At 53.8% G+C, this 16,268-nt stretch overlaps 1 protein-coding gene across 1 annotated transcript; it reads right to left on the bottom strand.

Annotated features, from left to right (window-relative positions):
- Positions 1 to 128: 128 nt before the first annotated feature.
- On the bottom strand, positions 129 to 7,941 carry S1PR2 (sphingosine-1-phosphate receptor 2). The gene is made up of 2 exons (XM_059919835.1): positions 7,754 to 7,941; positions 129 to 2,592 (listed from the first exon to the last, which is right to left on the bottom strand). Exon 2 carries the CDS (start codon positions 2,548 to 2,550, stop codon positions 1,492 to 1,494), a length of 1,059 nt encoding a protein of 352 aa, XP_059775818.1. The 5' UTR covers positions 2,551 to 2,592; positions 7,754 to 7,941; the 3' UTR covers positions 129 to 1,491.
- Positions 7,942 to 16,268: the final 8,327 nt, after the last annotated feature.

Raw genomic sequence — 16,268 nt, 5'->3', positions numbered from 1 at the left:
GAAAGGCTGGCAAAGGATGAATTGTCTGAGCAGTAGCCACCCTCCCCTGTCCCCTCCACCCCCAGCCACAGGATGCTAACGGGGGAACTGCCACCTTAAGCCTAGAAAGACAACCACCACCAGAAAGAGACATTGAACCGTTTATTGGCCTGGGTCTCAGGCATGAGGGGCATCTGGGGAGCTGTATGAGGGGAGACAAGCCCCCAACTGGCTCCTTGCCCCCACAAAGATCCCCTCTCCCAGCCTTTGCAGTCATGAGAAATCACTTTGAGGCGTGAAGTTTCCTTTTCCAGGTGAGCTGCACCCCAGCTCTCAAGTGGGGATATAAGCAAGGAATTACAAAGGAGTCTGTGCGGGGACCAGACCCCTCTTTGGCAGTTTCAACACAGACATGAGGAGACAAAATAGCATCCATTCTGGGGAAACAGGGTGAGCAGAAGGGATCACAGACATCACACACACAGACACACAGACACTGACAGACACACATAAATATACGTTTGTACCGCAATGTCCCTTCCATCTGTCCACAGAACTTAGCAAAGTCCTTCTGAAGCGGGCAATAGGAGGGCATCCCACAATTGTCCTCGGCACCCCTACCCGCATGCTCCGTTCAATACAACCTGAAAGGAGGCACAGCGGGCTCAAGGCTGCCCTGCCTTATGAGATCTGGTACCTCGGCTGGGTCTGGAGGTGAGAGTTTGGGGGTGGTTGTTTTCTGGGGGTCTGGGGCCCTGTACCAACAGCTCCCCTAGAACTTTCTCCAATTCCACCCTGCCCCACTGGGAGGCCCAGAGCCCTCTTCAGGCCCCCAGACCGGTTTTTCCAGCCCTGGGTGATTCCTCTGTGCCCCAAATAGTGCAATCAGCCAATGAGGTCTGAGAATGGGGGTTAGTTCCCCACCGCCACGTGGTTTCCTGGCATCTCACTCACAGAGTCAGAAGAAAGGGAAGAAGTTGCCAAAGTGGCAGCTGGTGAAATTTGGGGAAGCTGTGGATTTGAGCCCCGCAACTGTTAGCCAGGGCCGCCCAAAACGGTCAGGGAGGAGGTCTCCAGCCCCTCAGGACAGTGGTTCTAGGGAAGTGGCCTCTGACGTGGCCAAGAGAAGGTGGCAAGGGGGCTAAATTCAGAGAGGGGAGTCAGGCACAGGGCGGAGGGTCAGACTGCCCCTGCGCTGTGCTCCTCTCGAGCACCTGCCTGCTGTCACCTGGGCTCTTTCCAGGTCTGCCCCCCGCCCGGCCCTCCCCACGATCCAGTTCCGAAGAGGTCACTCCAGCCACCTCGCTGGCCTCCAGGACCCGGCTGCAGCTGTGCCATCCAACTGGTCAGTGCCTCAGTCAGCCATCCCAGGTGTGAAATATCTTCAGCATCACCCAGGTCTATGGAACAGGGGCATCTTGCTTGGCAGCCCCATGTCTCTGTCCCAGGGCACCCGGTACCTCTCCATGGAGCCCTCTGCTGAGGTGGCCTGGTCGTCAGCCCACTTGCCCCTCAGACCATCGTGTTGCCCTCCAGAAACGTGGGCGACGTGGGCATGTGTGTGCCCCTCTCCAGGGAGCTGGAGCTGCGGAGAGGCAGGAGGCGGTGGCCCGGGGTCCCGTCCCGCCCCCCTTGCACCCCTGCTGCCCGCCGCCAGCACTGCAGCGGCCGTAATACCTCCCGCCTCAGGTCCCGGCTGCGCCATGTGTAGATGACAGGGTTGAGCAGTGAGTTGAGGGTGGCAAAGGCAAAGAAGTAATGGGCCTGGTAGAGGACAGGGCAGGCCCGGACAGGACAGGCATAGTCCAGGAGGAGGATGCTAAAGGCGGGCAGCCAGCAGAAGATGAAGACGCCCAGCACGATGGTGACCGTCTTGAGCAGGGCCAGTGTCTGCGGACCAGCCACGTCGGCCTGGCTGGAGCGGACCACACAGTAGATGCGGATGTACAGGGCTACGATGGCTGATAAGATGACCGAGAAGATGGTCACCACGCAGAGGACATAGGGCTTGGCGTAGAGCGGCAGGACGGTGGAGCAGGCCTCCAGGTGGCCCAGGCAGTTCCAGCCAAGGATGGGCAGGCCGCCGAGAACCAGCGAGATGAGCCACGAGGCCGCGATGAGCAGCAGCATGCGGCAGCTCTTGTCGCTGCCGTAGAGCTTGACCTTGGCGATGGCCACGTGCCGCTCGATGGCGATGGCCAGGAGGCTGAAGACAGAGGCGGAGAGCGTGATGAAGGCAGAGCCCTCACGGGCGAACCACTGCACGGGTGTCAGCCCCAGTGTGACAGAGCCCGAGAGCAAAGTATTGGCTATGAAGGCCACGCCTGCCAGCAGGTCTGAGGCAGCCAGATTGCCCAGGAACAGGTACATGGCCGAGTGGAACTTGCTGTTGCGGGCAACCGCGATGAGCACCAGCAGGTTTTCCACCACGATGGCGCAACAGAGGATGATGATGAGGGCTGAGGCCACCTGGCGGGAGGGCGTCTCCTTCGTGTCCAGATTCTCCTTGGTGTAATTATAGTGTTCCTTGACCTTGCTGGAACTTAGGTACTCTGAGTACACGTTGCCCATGGTGGGGCTTAGTAGCCGGCTGGGGCCATGGGGCTGTCAGAGCTGCAGAGAGAAAAGACAGATAGACAGCTCAGTGCCGTGGCTGCTGCCTGGGTTGACTCTGGACGGCTGTGGTTCAAGTCCCAACTCTGTCACATGAAGTCAGAATTATCATCATCTCTGCTTTACAAATGGGAAACCGGAGAGGTCAATTCACTTTCCCAAAGCCTCAAAGCTAGTCAGTGGCAGAGCCTCAGAGACCCACTCCAAAGCCTCTATAACCTCTAGGCTACAGTGTCTTTCAAAGGAACAGAAGCTCCCCCAAAGGGCACGAAAGACACAAAATGGACTTCCGGAAGCCTTACCCACCTACCGAGAGAGGGAGTCTTAGCCAGGACCTGGAGGGATTGTCTCATTTCTTGAAAACACGGGAGCCTCGGGCCTCATGCCACCTGCCAACCTGGGTCAGTGAGATGCTCTCGCTGATAGCACCATCCCCTGCTCATTACCACCCACTGCCCTGGATTTCAGGCTGGGTCTAAGCCTAGAGGCCATACGTGTTCCCAAGATAAGGTCTTGGGGAGACACCTGAGGTTTGAGCATCACAGAGGTCACGTCATCTTCAAGGACTCAGACCTTGCTGGCAATCCAAGGTTCAACCCCACTCCACCTCTGACACGCTGTGGGATATTGTGCCAAGTCACTCAACACTTGGCCTCTAAGTCTCAATGGCCTCATCTGTGCAGTGGGGAGAAGAAAGCCCACTTCAGAGGGGTGATGGGAAAATCCTGTTGAACGATACACGAGGCACCCGTAGCATACAGCAGGCACTCTATAAATATTAGCTAATATTATTAGCTTCCCTCTTCCTGCCACACCCACAGCTAGGGACTAGGTGTTCTCTTCCCAGTCTTTTGGTAAGGGACGTTGAGTGAGCCAGCCAGGCAAGATTCCCAACAGCCTGTTCTCATCAGCACCATCTAGCCCTGCCCTGGGACAGAGGGTCCTAGCAGGGTGGGCAGGGCGCTGGCACCCCCCTCCCCAGCCAAGATGAAATCCAGATGTGAGGCCCTTGGAACAAACAGGGTTGAGTCCCGGCTCCCCAGTCACATCCGGTGCAGGGAGGCTGGGAGGGGGTGATGGGATGGGGGAGCCACAGGAGACCCGTCTGGGAGGTCCTGGCTGGGAGGATGGGGCAGCTGTGCGAAGCCATGTGAGTGGTGAGGGGGCGTGAAGCCCCGCGGGGAGGGGGGAACGGTATTCGGTATTCGCTTTCATGAAAGCCTGAGTCACCCCTCTCTCAAGGAAAACTGAGCCCTGGGGGGAAGGGCTGGGAAGATGGGCGTGGGCAGAGAGGGTGAGAGGCCGACTTCATGGCCTCCCCCCAGCTTGGTAGTTGGCGGGGGGGGGGGGGGGGGGGTCTCAGAGGAGCTGGTGCAGTGTTCGCCTTTCACGAGGGGCACAGGGGAGCCAGGAGGAAGCTCCAGACCAGCCTTTAGTTCAGTGGGGGGGGGGGGGGGGCCGTGGGAAGAGACCTCCCCAGGTCCCTGGAAACACGCCTAGCAAGGACCACGTGCACTCCAGGAGCGCCAGGAGCACCGTTCCAGAAAAGGCTGGTTAGGCCGGTTCCCAGTGAGCTTGGGAGTGATGAGGGGCTTCCGGGGTCGTCCAGCCATCTCAGTCCCGGACACCCCCTCAGAGGGGGTGCCCTGGCTCCTGGCCCGATAGAGACAGCTGCTGCCCCTGGGCGAAGGGACATCCGTCCTAGTTTGGGAACAGAGAAGGGCTTGTGCACATCCTCAGGGACTGTCGCCCCGCCCAGATCGCCACACAGAGGCTCCTTGTTCCCCTGCCGGACGGGCCCCAGTCGCCCCGATGCCCTCTGCCCGTTGCAGCCGGCTTGGCCCAAGTCTGGGCCTTACCAGACCGGCCGTCGGGCCAGAAACAGCCCGCGCCCTGATTGGCTCATTTTCAATTCCAGGGCATTGAGCAATTCGCCTATTGGCCTGAGCTTTCCATCCTCGACATTCGATTGGCCCAGTTGGGGGCGCTCTATGGCTAGCACTACTGATCTGGTCCTTTACAGGCGGTTGGAGCTCACTTCTTTCCAGGACATTATTAAGACTGTGTGGATGTCCCCGGGGAGAGTTTGAACCACAGCCTGACCGCTGGGTCACCCCGACCAGACGCCCCCAGGCTGCCCTGGCCTACTGCCCCTCCTGGGGATCATAATTGAGAATCAAGGACCCATCGCAGGTCTGGGAAGCACACTTGCTGGTGGGCTAGGAGCCCAGGGTGTGTCCCAAGGCCTCCCCCTCCACCGCCGCTCAGACCCCTCTCTTGTCTGGCAGCCAAGAGAAAGATTTATGGCCGCTTCCTAGATAAATAAGAAATGGTTTCAGGACTTCCCTGGTGGCGCAGTGGTTAAGAATCCGCCTGCCAATGCAGGGGACACAGGTTTGAGCCCTGGTCCAGGAAGATCCCACGTGCTGCGGAGCGACTAAGCCCATGCACCACAACTACTGAGCCTGCGCTCTAGAGCCCGCGAGCCACAACTACTGAGCCCGTGTGCCACAACTACTGAAGCCTGTGCGCCTAGAGCCCGTGCTCCCCAACAAGAGAAGCCACCGTAATGAGAAGCCTGTGCACCGCAACGAAGAGTAGCCCCACTCGCCGCAACTAGAGAAAGCCCGCGCGCAGCAACAAAGACCCAACGCAGCCAAAAATTAAATAAATAAATAAATTTATAAAAAAAAAAAAGAAAGAAAAATGTTTTCAGCCCTGTACCCCAGGGACTGACCAAAATGTCTGTCTTCTTCCCTGAGGGGAAGATCCTCACTTCGGGCAGCCTCAGAGGGGTGGTTATTAGAGAAGGGGAATCTGAGGCCCACAATGTCTCCGTCTTCTCCACTAGGACCTTGCTTAAGGCAGGTTCATGCTTCCCAGAAAGAGGAAGCAGGGTCTGGAGGTTGGGGCTGGCACAGTCACCCCCAGGCAGACACAGGCCTTTCCTGCTTCCCCTCCCTGTGTCAAGCTCCCAGGCCTGGCTAACATAGGACCTGACTCCCTCCCAGATGCTCAGTAGCATCCCTGGGCTCAGCACTGGGGAATGGCCAGGCCTGAAATGGAGCAAGAGGGACAAGTGACAGGGTTTGGAGGGAAGGGAAGTGAGACAGACCAAGACTGTTCAGGGGGAGATTAGGAGAGTAGAAGGCAAGAGGAAGCCTCAGTGGCTTCCAGGAGCCCCTCCCCCAAGTTCCATGGAGGCAGGCCCTGTGGTTACTGTTCCCCTGGGCACTCCCTGGTCCCATGCCCCATGCCCTAGGGCAGCCCCCTAGGCTTGGTTTCCCCTCAGTTGCCCTCTACACTGCCATGCTCCATGCAGCATCCAGGGGGAGCTTTTAAATTTATAGCTCCAATATGTCACTCCTCAGCTCCAAATTCTTCCATGGCTCCCCACTACCTAAAATGGCCTGGCCCCTGCCCACCTCCCCTCCTCCCACTCTCCCCCAGGGTCAGTCCACTCCAACCACACTGGTCTCCGACGTGTCAGCCCCGTTCTTACCTCAGAGCTTTTGCCTCTGCTGTTTCTCCACCTGGCATAGCCTTCCCACAAAGCCCTGAACGACTGTCTCCCCATCTTTCAGATTTCTGTTTGGTGGCCTCCTCTAACCACCAAGCTATCCTAGCCGCCTTCCCTAGGCCCTTTCTACCACAGCATCTTTTTATTATATTCACAGCACTTGCCAGTTTCAGCAATAATGATTGTATTTCTTGTTTTCTGTCTGTTTCCAGGGTAGAATGTGTGTCAGAGGACAGCAACTAAGTCTGTTTTCACTCCCTGGAATGATGCCTGGCATACAGAAAGCGCTCAGAAAACGTGGAGGATGGATGGATGGATGGGTGGGTGGGTGGGTGGATGGATGGATGGATGGGTGGGTGGGTGGGTGGATGGATGGATGGGTGGATGGATGGATGGATGGGTGGGTGGGTGGGTGGATGGATGGATGGGTGGATGCATGACCGAACGAACGAGGCCCCAGTGGGCCCCCGAGGGCGGAGGCTCCTAAACTCAGCCCAGGCCCAAACAACAGCAAGGGAGGCTGGAGACGCCCCTGGTCCGCTGGGAGGCCACCCCCACCAAGCGAAGCCCAGCTGGGCGTCTCCTTGGAGACGGCGCCACGACCCGCCCCCGCCCTTGGGCTGCAGTCTCGGCCTCCTTATCTGGCGGTGGAATGCACGGTATCCACACTCGCTGCCTCTGGGGCCGCGCCTCCTCTCTCCCGCGACAGCCACACGCGGGTGACCCACACATCTCCAAGTGGGGGTGGGGGCCTCCTCTGCGTCCAGCCAGGGGCCCAGCCTCGATATTCCCAGAGGACTGGGGAGGGGTGGGGAGAGATCCCAGCAGCAGCTGCACCGCGAATGCCGCACGCGTGTCGCACCACGCGGGGGACCGTGGGCTCAGCGCGTGGCGCCTGGAGCATCCGATTAGGGCACAGTCGGGAGAGGGGATGGAAATCCCCGGGTGAGTCAACTCGTGCCAGAGGAGTGGGCGAGGTTCCCACGCTTGGCTGGGCCCGGAACCACGCGGGGTCCGCACCACGGGTGCCCTCACCCACTCCCCATCCCCGGGTCCCAGGGGAAAGAAGAGACGCCGGAGCCACGCAGTCAGGTTCACTTTCCTTCCAGAACAAAGCCACGACCCCGCGGGGGGACTGGAAGAGACGAACTACTCGGGGAAACTGAGGCAGAGGACCAGATGTGGAGGAGGTGGGCAACTGCCTTCCTCTGGGGCCCCGCCCCTTGGCCTGGAGGTACTGCGGCGCGCGGCATCTTTCGCCTTCGCCCAGCCGGAGTCAGCAAAGAGGGGAGTCCTCCCCTCCCCCATACACACTCCCCAAACCCCCGGTCCGGGGGCACGCCATCCAGCCTCCCAGTCTCAGGCCGAAAGCGCTCGGATTCCGCCTTCTCCTCGGGGCCAACTTCCTGCCGCTGGAGAAGGCGGGGAGCTCAGTCTGGGGGTTCGCGGCTGAGGCAGTGGGGCCTCCTGGGGTCGTGGAGAGGGCGCACGATGACCACTCCCTCGATGCAGCAGGAGCACGGGCGGCGCGTGCGCGCCCGCGACGCCCCCGACCCCTGGCCCGCGCCCCTAGCTCCGATCCCGCGACCTCCGGGGACCAGGGCCCTCCCTTTCTGCTTCCCCCTCGCCACGCACGCTCACCTGGCTAGGCCGACCCGGGTCCTTGCCCTGGCCGGAGGGGCTTTGGCGTCTGCGTCCCCGGGACGGCCGCGGCTAGGGCTGGGACTGCCCGCCGGGCTCCTCTGCGTCCCGGGGCTGGGGACCGGGGACGGAGGGGGACCGGGAGAGGCGCCGCCTCGGCCCCCACTTGCCCCGCCCTATCTCCGCCTCCTTTCCGGCGGCGGCAGCAGCAATGAATTCCAGATGTGGCCTGCCCAGCGGGGCGCGCACGAGGGCGGGCGGGGAGGAGGCGCGCGGGGTCCCTTTGTCCGCACCCCCACCTCCAGCCCTGCCCCTCCCAGCCCCCACCCGTGAGAAGCGGTCGGCGCATGACGTCACGCAGCCTCGTGCTGTCCAGTCACTTCTGGCCAGGTGACCTCAACCTGAAACGACTGTCTTGGATTGCAGATGTACTCTTGGCCCATCCCTGGGAGCCTGGAATTGGAGGAGCGCGTGGAATCCCCTTTACTCAGCGAGGAGCCACGAAGCACCTACTGAGTGTCAACACAACAAATAGGCATTAAGTGCCCACTGTGTGTTCATCCAACAAATAAGCAAGTTCCTACTATGTGCCAGGCCCTGCCTCAAAGAATGGATTGGTTTTTGCCTTGATAAGGCCCCAGAATTCAGGCGCTGGCCCCTCTGCCCTAGAAGACTGGGAGCACCCAGAAGCTTCCACTGCCTCTGTCAATCGATTGCTGTCGCTGTGGTTGACCAGCAGGCCCAGGTTGAGTCCTGCCTTTCAAGTTTTGAGGCCCAATCTTCTATCCACGTCTTCTTTTTTTTTTTTTTTTTGCCGTGGCACGAGGGATCTTAGTTCCCCGACTGGGATGGAAACCGTGCCCCCTGCAATGGAAGCGTGGAGTCTTAACCACTGGACTGCCAGGGAAGTCCTATCCAGTTCTTTAGTTTCCCTCTTTTCCTCACTCAGCTTCTCCTGGGCGTAGCTGGGTGCCTGGCTGCAGAGATGAAGCACACCTTCGCTCACTGATGCGCGTGCGTGACATCCGTGACTAGACGACGTGCCCCGCACTCCTTCAACAAATGTTTTTGGTGTGCCTGCTGGGCACAGCGGTGAACAGAACAGGAGAAAAAAGCCCTTGCCTTCATGGAACTTATGTTCAGGAGGGTACTGTTTGTGAAGATGAATACATAATCTGCTTATATGTTTACTTCCCACGTACAGTAAGCACCTGCTATGTGCCAGATACCATACTAAAAGGCTGGAGATAGATCGGGAAACAAAACAGATAAAGCTCCCTGTTCCAATGGAGTTGATGTTCTACTGTATGTGCTCAGAATATCCAGAATATTGCAAGAAGAAGAAACTGATAAACTTCCTGGGTGAGGAACTGAAAGATAGGGGACAGGGGACAGGAGGGAGGTAGCTTTCACTCTGTGAATCCTTTTGCGCCTTTTGACTTTTGTAACACGTGCCCTATTCCAACAATAAATTAAATTGAAAGTTAGACTGCTTGATACCCAGACAGTGCAAGAAAAAGGAGGGAGAGGGTATTATCTATCTTCTATCTATTTTTTTTTTTTTTTTTTTTTTTTTTTTGCGGCACCACGTGGCTTGTGGGATCTTAGTTCCCCAACCAGGGATTGAACCCGGGCCCTCAGCAGTGAGAGCGTGGAGTCCTAACCACTGGACTACCAGGGAATTCCCTATATGTATATGATACTTCAGTGAAGAGTGTTGAAAAGCAAAATGACAAAAAAGTGTATCTGCACTCCCATGTTCATTGCAGCATTATTCACAATAGCCAAGGTATGGAACCTAAGTGTCTGTCAACAGATGAATGGATGAAGATGTGAGATATATATATATATATATATATATATATATATATATATATATATATACATATATATATGTGTATATATATATGTATGTATATATACATACACACATATATATACATATACACACACACAATGGAATATTATTCAGCCATGAGAAAGGAAGTCCTGTCATTTTCAACAACATGGATGAAACTTGAGGGCCTTATGCTAAGTGAAAAGAGTCAGACAGAGAAAAACAAATACCACATGGTATCACTTTTATGTGGAATTAAAAAAGAAAAAGTCAAACTTACAGAAACAGAGAGTAGGAAAAGTGGTTGCCAGGGGCTGTGGTGGGTGGGGAAATAGGGAGAGATTAGTAAAAGGGTGCAAACTTTCAGTTATAATAAGGTCTGGGGATCTAATTTACAGCATGGTGACTACAGTTGGTAATACTGTATCAAACAATTGGAACTTCTGAGAGAGTAGAACTTAAATGCTCTCACATCCACAATGAAAAGATAAATATGCGAGGTGAAGGATGTGTTCATTAACTAGATGGGGGGAATCCTTTCACAATGTATACATATATCCAATCACCTGTATGTACACTTTAAATATCTTACAATTTTACATGTCAGGGATACCTCAGAAAAGCTAAAAATTTTTTAAAAATTGTGGATGCTTAAATCCCAGACAATGCAACCAATTTAAAAAAAGGGAGAAGTTCAGCACACTCTTCTGTATGCATATTATACTCCATAAACAGTGTTGAAAACAAAACTTTGAAAAAGGAAATTAAAGTCGATCCGTTTATGCCTATTAAAAAGTAAAATTGGAGTAGTCTTGATATGAAACTGTATTCAACACGTTAAGATGAAAAAAGCACAATGCAAACCAGTTGCTTGCTTGCCTGCCTGCATTTCTGGGTATATTTTTAAGGGCTGTATAAATACACACACATTTGCCTGTGGACATACAGGCCATCTCCAGAAGGGCACAAGACACTGTCACAGCGGTTACCCCCAAGGAGGGGGACTGGGGGGGCAGGGGAACAGGTGAGAGGGGACCAGACTTTTCATGGTGTACCCTGGGGGTGGGGCGGGGGGACTGTTTGAAATTTTTAGCTCATATTACCAATTCAAAATATTTACAAAGACATGAAGAATCAAATCGAAGGTAACAAATCGCCAAACTTCTATTGTAAAATTGTTCCTGTAATAATAATAATAACAAACAGTATCAATAATATAAATAAACAATAACATTGTTAATAAACATCTATGCTATTATTCAACGTGTCGCTATGAAATAAATTTGTATTAAGAATAAACATATTTAAGTTATTAATAAGGAAATGAATATTAAGAATCAATATATTAATGTTACATACAGGTATACAGCATATATATTTATATAATGCAACATAGAATGCTCTGTGCCAGCTCTGGTGATACCTCGTTGGTTTCTGCCATCCAAAACTGACAGTCCAATGGAGGAGACCGAAAAAACCAGCATGTTCTAACACAGGGTAGCAGGGCTTTGATGGGAAGATAAGAAAAGCCAGAGAGTGAATTCACTCCTTTTCCTGAGCCAGATTTCAGTGTCCACTCAGCTCCGGGCCAGATCTTGGGGTCCAGTCAGACCTCAGCACAACCTTACCGAATCCTCTGCCCAAATGAAGTGTGGCTGTACAACCTCTAGAAACCAGGTGTTCAACCCACAGAGGACAAAGTGCTAAAAAAACTGGGTCCTCTCCTCGCCAGAGAGCTATCAGAGCGGAAATCTAAGCCCTCTCTGAGGATCTGAGAGCTGGGGAGGAAGTGCCCCCCCCCAGCTTGCCTTGGCTGGCTCAGCAGTTTGCTATCCCCTCAGGGACCTGTGGGGGGGGGGGGTACTATCAAGCCTGCAGACATATCCGGCCGCCTGTTAGGGGGACCATGGCTCCTAGACAAAGGTGATGTCCCCGGGGATACACAGATACACCAGCAAGCCACTTCTGCCTCCCCCCCTCACCTCCCACTTCTGGGGTAACATGAGGTCTCCACTGGGTCGGCTGAGGGAACGGGCTAGAGAATTGGGAAACACTGGCATAGACGCCCTGATGGTCCGGGGGGGTCAAGGGGAAAGGTGAACCCTCCCTAGGGGGGATCCCTGAGTGAGAGAACAGCAGAAGAGGAAGGAAATGGGGCCCTTTCCGTGGGGAGCTCCCAAGCAGGGGAAAAAGAAGAAAAGGAAGAGGCTTGGAGCAGCCTCCGCTAATTACAGGGCCACTGACAAGAATGGCTAACACTCACACGGACAGATTGTGCTGGGTGCGGCTCTATGAATCCTCCAACCCTAGGAGGTGGGTATTATGATTATCGTCATCATCTCATTTTTTAAAATAGACTTTATTTTTTAGAACAGTTTCAGGATCACAGCAAAACTGAGCAGAGCTAATTCCCTGGTGGTCCAGTGGCTAGGATTCCATGCTTCCACTGCACGGGGCACAGGTTCAATCCCTGGTCGGGGAACTAAGATCCTGCATGCCGCGCGGCATGGCCAAAAAAAGAGAACAAAAAAGAAAAGAAAAGCAAACAAACAAAAAAAACCCCCAAAACAAAATTGAGCAGAAAGTACAGAGATGTCGCATATATCCCTTGCCCCCCACACACACATAACCTCCCCACCGTCAACAGCCTCTACCAGAGTGGCACATTTGTTACTTATTTTTTTTTAATAAATTTATTTATTTATTTATTTTTTGGCTGCATTGGGTCTTCGTTGCTGCACGCGGGCTTTCTCTAGTTGCAGTGAGCGGGGGCCACTCTTCATTGCGGTGCACAGGCTTCTCATTGTCGTGGCTTCTCTTGTTGCGGAGCATGGGCTCTAGGCACGCAGGCTTCAGTAGTTGTGGCACGTGGGCTCAGTAGTTGTAGCGCACGGGCTTAGTTGCTCCGCGGCATGTGGGATCTTCCCGGACCAGGGCTCGAACCTGTGTCCCCTTCATTGGCAGGCGGATTCTTAACCACTGCACCACCAGGGGAGTAAGCATTTGTTACTATTGATGAACCTACACGGACACATTGTTATCACCCCAAGTCCATGGTTTACATGAGGGTTCACTCTTGGTGTTGTACAGTCTGTGGGTTGGGACAAATGTATAATGACACATATCCACCATTATATCAATAGTATCATACAGAATAGTTTCGCTGGCCCAAAAAGCCTCCGTGCTCTGCCTATTCATTACCGCCCCCACCCGTCCTTAATCATTGGCAGTCATTGATCTTTTTCTGTCCCCATAGTTCTGCATTTTCCTCACCCCATTTTAAAGATGAGGAAAGTGAGGCACACAGTCATGGTAGGATTTGAACTAGAGCTCTCTGCCCTCTTTTTCATCCCAAGTCCCAGACCCAGTCCTGCCGTGGGGACGTCCCTCCCAATTCCTCCCCCATTGATTTGGAATAGAAGGGCAGTGGTTATCACTGAGGACCACGTCGGTCGTTGGTGAGATGTAGAATGTTCTCCTCTGTAGCCCAGAGGTGAAGGAAACCCTCTGACCTCCGATCCCAACCCACCCCAAACTTTGTGAACCCCCCCCCCCCAGTTGATGAGGTCTGGGACTGTCCTCCATCCGCTCTGGGCCTCCACTCTCCCCCCACCTCCAGCTCTCAGGTTTTGGCAGGAGGAACTGCACAAGGAGAAGTGTCTGAGACAGGTCCCAACTTTCTCAACATCACCCCAGGGCTCGGGGGAGGGGCCCAGCTGCAGAGAAGCTTTCCAGATGCTGATCTTGGCAGGCAGCGGAGCTGCAGCGGCCTTGTTTCGTCCATCCATGGGCTTGAGGCCCACTTTCAGCTTCAGGAATGGGGTGGGGAGGCTGCCGGTGGAGGCCAGTCCCTGCCACGTCTGCACCAGATGCAGTTTTAGCCCATTGAGCCTGGGAAAGGTGGGCTGTCTCTTCCAGATGAGGGAGACATACATAGTTAGGGGAGAGGGGAACCCCAAAGGCCCACTTCAGCCCCCCTCCAGCATAATAATAACAGCTGACACATATATCATGTGCCTGTTACTGTCCTAAGCTCTTTGCAAATATCAGCCCATCAAAAGCTTACAACAGCTCCTTTAACTAAGGGATGAATAGACACACTGCAGTTTATCTTCACATGGAAGACCACTCAGGCAGATAATATTTGAAACCTCGAGTTCTGAAAGGAACAAGCAATATAGAACAACATGGATGAATCTCACATGCATTATGATGAGGGAAAGAAGGCAGACACAAAAGACTATATACTGTATGATTCCATTTCTATGCCATTCTAGAAAAGGCAAACTATAGGGACAGAGAGCAACCAGTGATTCGTAGGGCCTGAGGGTGGAGGGAGGGGTTGACTACAAAAAAGCGTGGGGGAATTTTTTGGTGATGGAACAATTTTGTATCTTGATTGTAGTGGTGTTTATATGACTGTATATGGTTGTGGAAACTTGTGGAACTGTACACTGAAAAGGGAAAACTTTATTTATTTTTAATTGTACCTTAAACAAAAGCCCCTCACAACTGCCCTACACCAGTAAAAGTCCACTTAGGATAATAGACATATCTCAAACAGAGGGGCTTTAATACAGGGGTTGGTTACCTAGATGAGAAACCAAAGCATGGGAGGGGTGAGACAACTTGCAAATTAACAAATAGGGAGACCATGTCCAGTGGGAGATGCTGTCAGAAGCAGATGAGGAGAACTACCCTGGCTTCTCCTATCTTCTCGCCCTCCAATCTACCCTCAGTGCCTGCCATTGGCTAAATCTGGGCACAGAAGGCAGGGGACAAGAGGGCTACCCTGTGCAGGGGTCAGCCCTTAGCCATGGGGCAGGGACAGAGCAGGGAATGGGTGACCTGAGGGTACGCAGGTGCAAGGCTGGCACAAAATATATGAGGAAGGGGTGATTATACCCCCATTTTACAGAGGGGGAAACTGAGGCCCAGAGAGCCCATGTGCCCTACCCAGGGGTTCAAGCCCTGAGGGGGTCTGACTCTCTGCCAAAACCCAGGGGGCTGTTTCTGCGCCTTTTTTTCTGCTCCACGCACCCGCTTTGACGCTGAACTGAAGGGAACTGAAGGGAATGGAAACATCTATGCAAATCAGGCCCGTCCCTAGGGGTTGGGGGAGAATGCCTCAATGGGGACTCCTCCTCCTCCTCACACGCTTGGCAGTTACCCACAAACTGAGCTGCAAACAAACACACAGCAGATGTTTTGGCAGTTGATGGGGATGTACTTTAAACAGCTCCCCCAAAGAGGTCAGACCGCCCCCCTATCAATCCTGCACTCATACCCTGCATCTTCTATCTGAAGGTTGCCCCCCAATATTCCAGCCTTGACTCTGGCTTTTGTGAAAACCCTGGAACAGTGATGGGGGGCTAGGAATGGCCAGATGTTGGGGGGCCCTCCAGCTTCCAATATATGCTCCCTAAATTGCTATCATGCCCGTGGCCAGCAAAGACCCTCTCTGGGCTGCAAGGCTGATGCTGGCCCACTGGGGACAGAGGTCACCTACAACTGAGCCTTTGATCCACAGGAATGGGCTGGACACCTCGACCTTTGACTCCACCCAGGCTTGGGCCAAAACGGTCAAACTTTGAGCCTCGCAGTGTGAAGGTCTCGAGGTCATTACCTCCCTTTCATTAAGGCTCACAATCAATAATGCCAGTGGGGGAACCGTATGCAAACTGCTTTCTCTACATTCCATTTGTTCAATTACTATGTATTGAGAACCTTCTAGGTGCCTGGCACCCTTCTCCTTCTTAGCATGGGGGCCCAGCAGTGAAAGAAACAAAGACCTCTGTCCTCCAGGAGCTGACGTTCTAGTGGAGGAGACAGACAAGAAGCAGGATAAATAAGAACATGATGTCATCTGTTAGAATGTGGTGTAAGTTCTGGAAACAATGACACTGGGAAGGCAGATTAGATATGTGGGGTAGGAAGGGACTGTGGTTTTTAGACCCAGTGTCACCTGAGAAGGTGACATTTGAGTAAAGACCTGAAGGAGATGAGGGAGTGAACCATGCAGATATTTAGGGGAGAGTGGTCCATGTAGAAGGGACAGCCTGTGCAAAGGCCCTGAGGCTGCTGTGAGATTGACAGGTTCTGGTGAGAAGACCAGTGTGGCGGAAACCACGGAGAGATAGAGGGGGACAGTGAGAGGAAGTGAGGACAGGTCCTGCAGGGCATCGTGGGCTGCAGTGAGGACTTTGGCTTTTGTTCTAAGGACTTTGGCTTTTGCTGTAGGAGGCATGGAGGGTTCTGAGCAGAGAAGGGACGGATCTGACTCAGGTACTTACAGGCTCCCTTTGTGGGGGTTGGGGGGAAACACTGTGGGGACTGAGGATGGAAGGAAAGAGAACTCATCCTCCACACAGCTCAGTAGGGGAGAGTTTGTGTGTGTCCCACCTACCAATTAGGGCCGAACTCTGGAAGTGCTAACCACTTGCCCAGGGACACCCAATCAATTAGCAGCAGCCCCTGGATTTGAACTTGTGTCTATATGACTCCAGTGCCATTGGGTAAATAATCATTCATTGGGTACCTTATGTGCCTGTGACCTCAGGGGGTTACAGATCTTGAGACCCAAGAGACAGAGAGGGAGGCTCTGTTTCTGGTAATACCCCTGCATTAGGATGATGAACAAAGGAATTCACTCAAGAAACATGTATTGAGCGCCCACTG

Source organism: Balaenoptera ricei, chromosome 3, assembly GCF_028023285.1.
Source record: "Balaenoptera ricei isolate mBalRic1 chromosome 3, mBalRic1.hap2, whole genome shotgun sequence".
Lineage (NCBI taxonomy): Eukaryota > Metazoa > Chordata > Mammalia > Artiodactyla > Balaenopteridae > Balaenoptera > Balaenoptera ricei.
The sequence above is the reverse complement of the archived record's forward strand: the minus strand, read 5'-3'. Positions and strand labels throughout refer to the sequence as shown.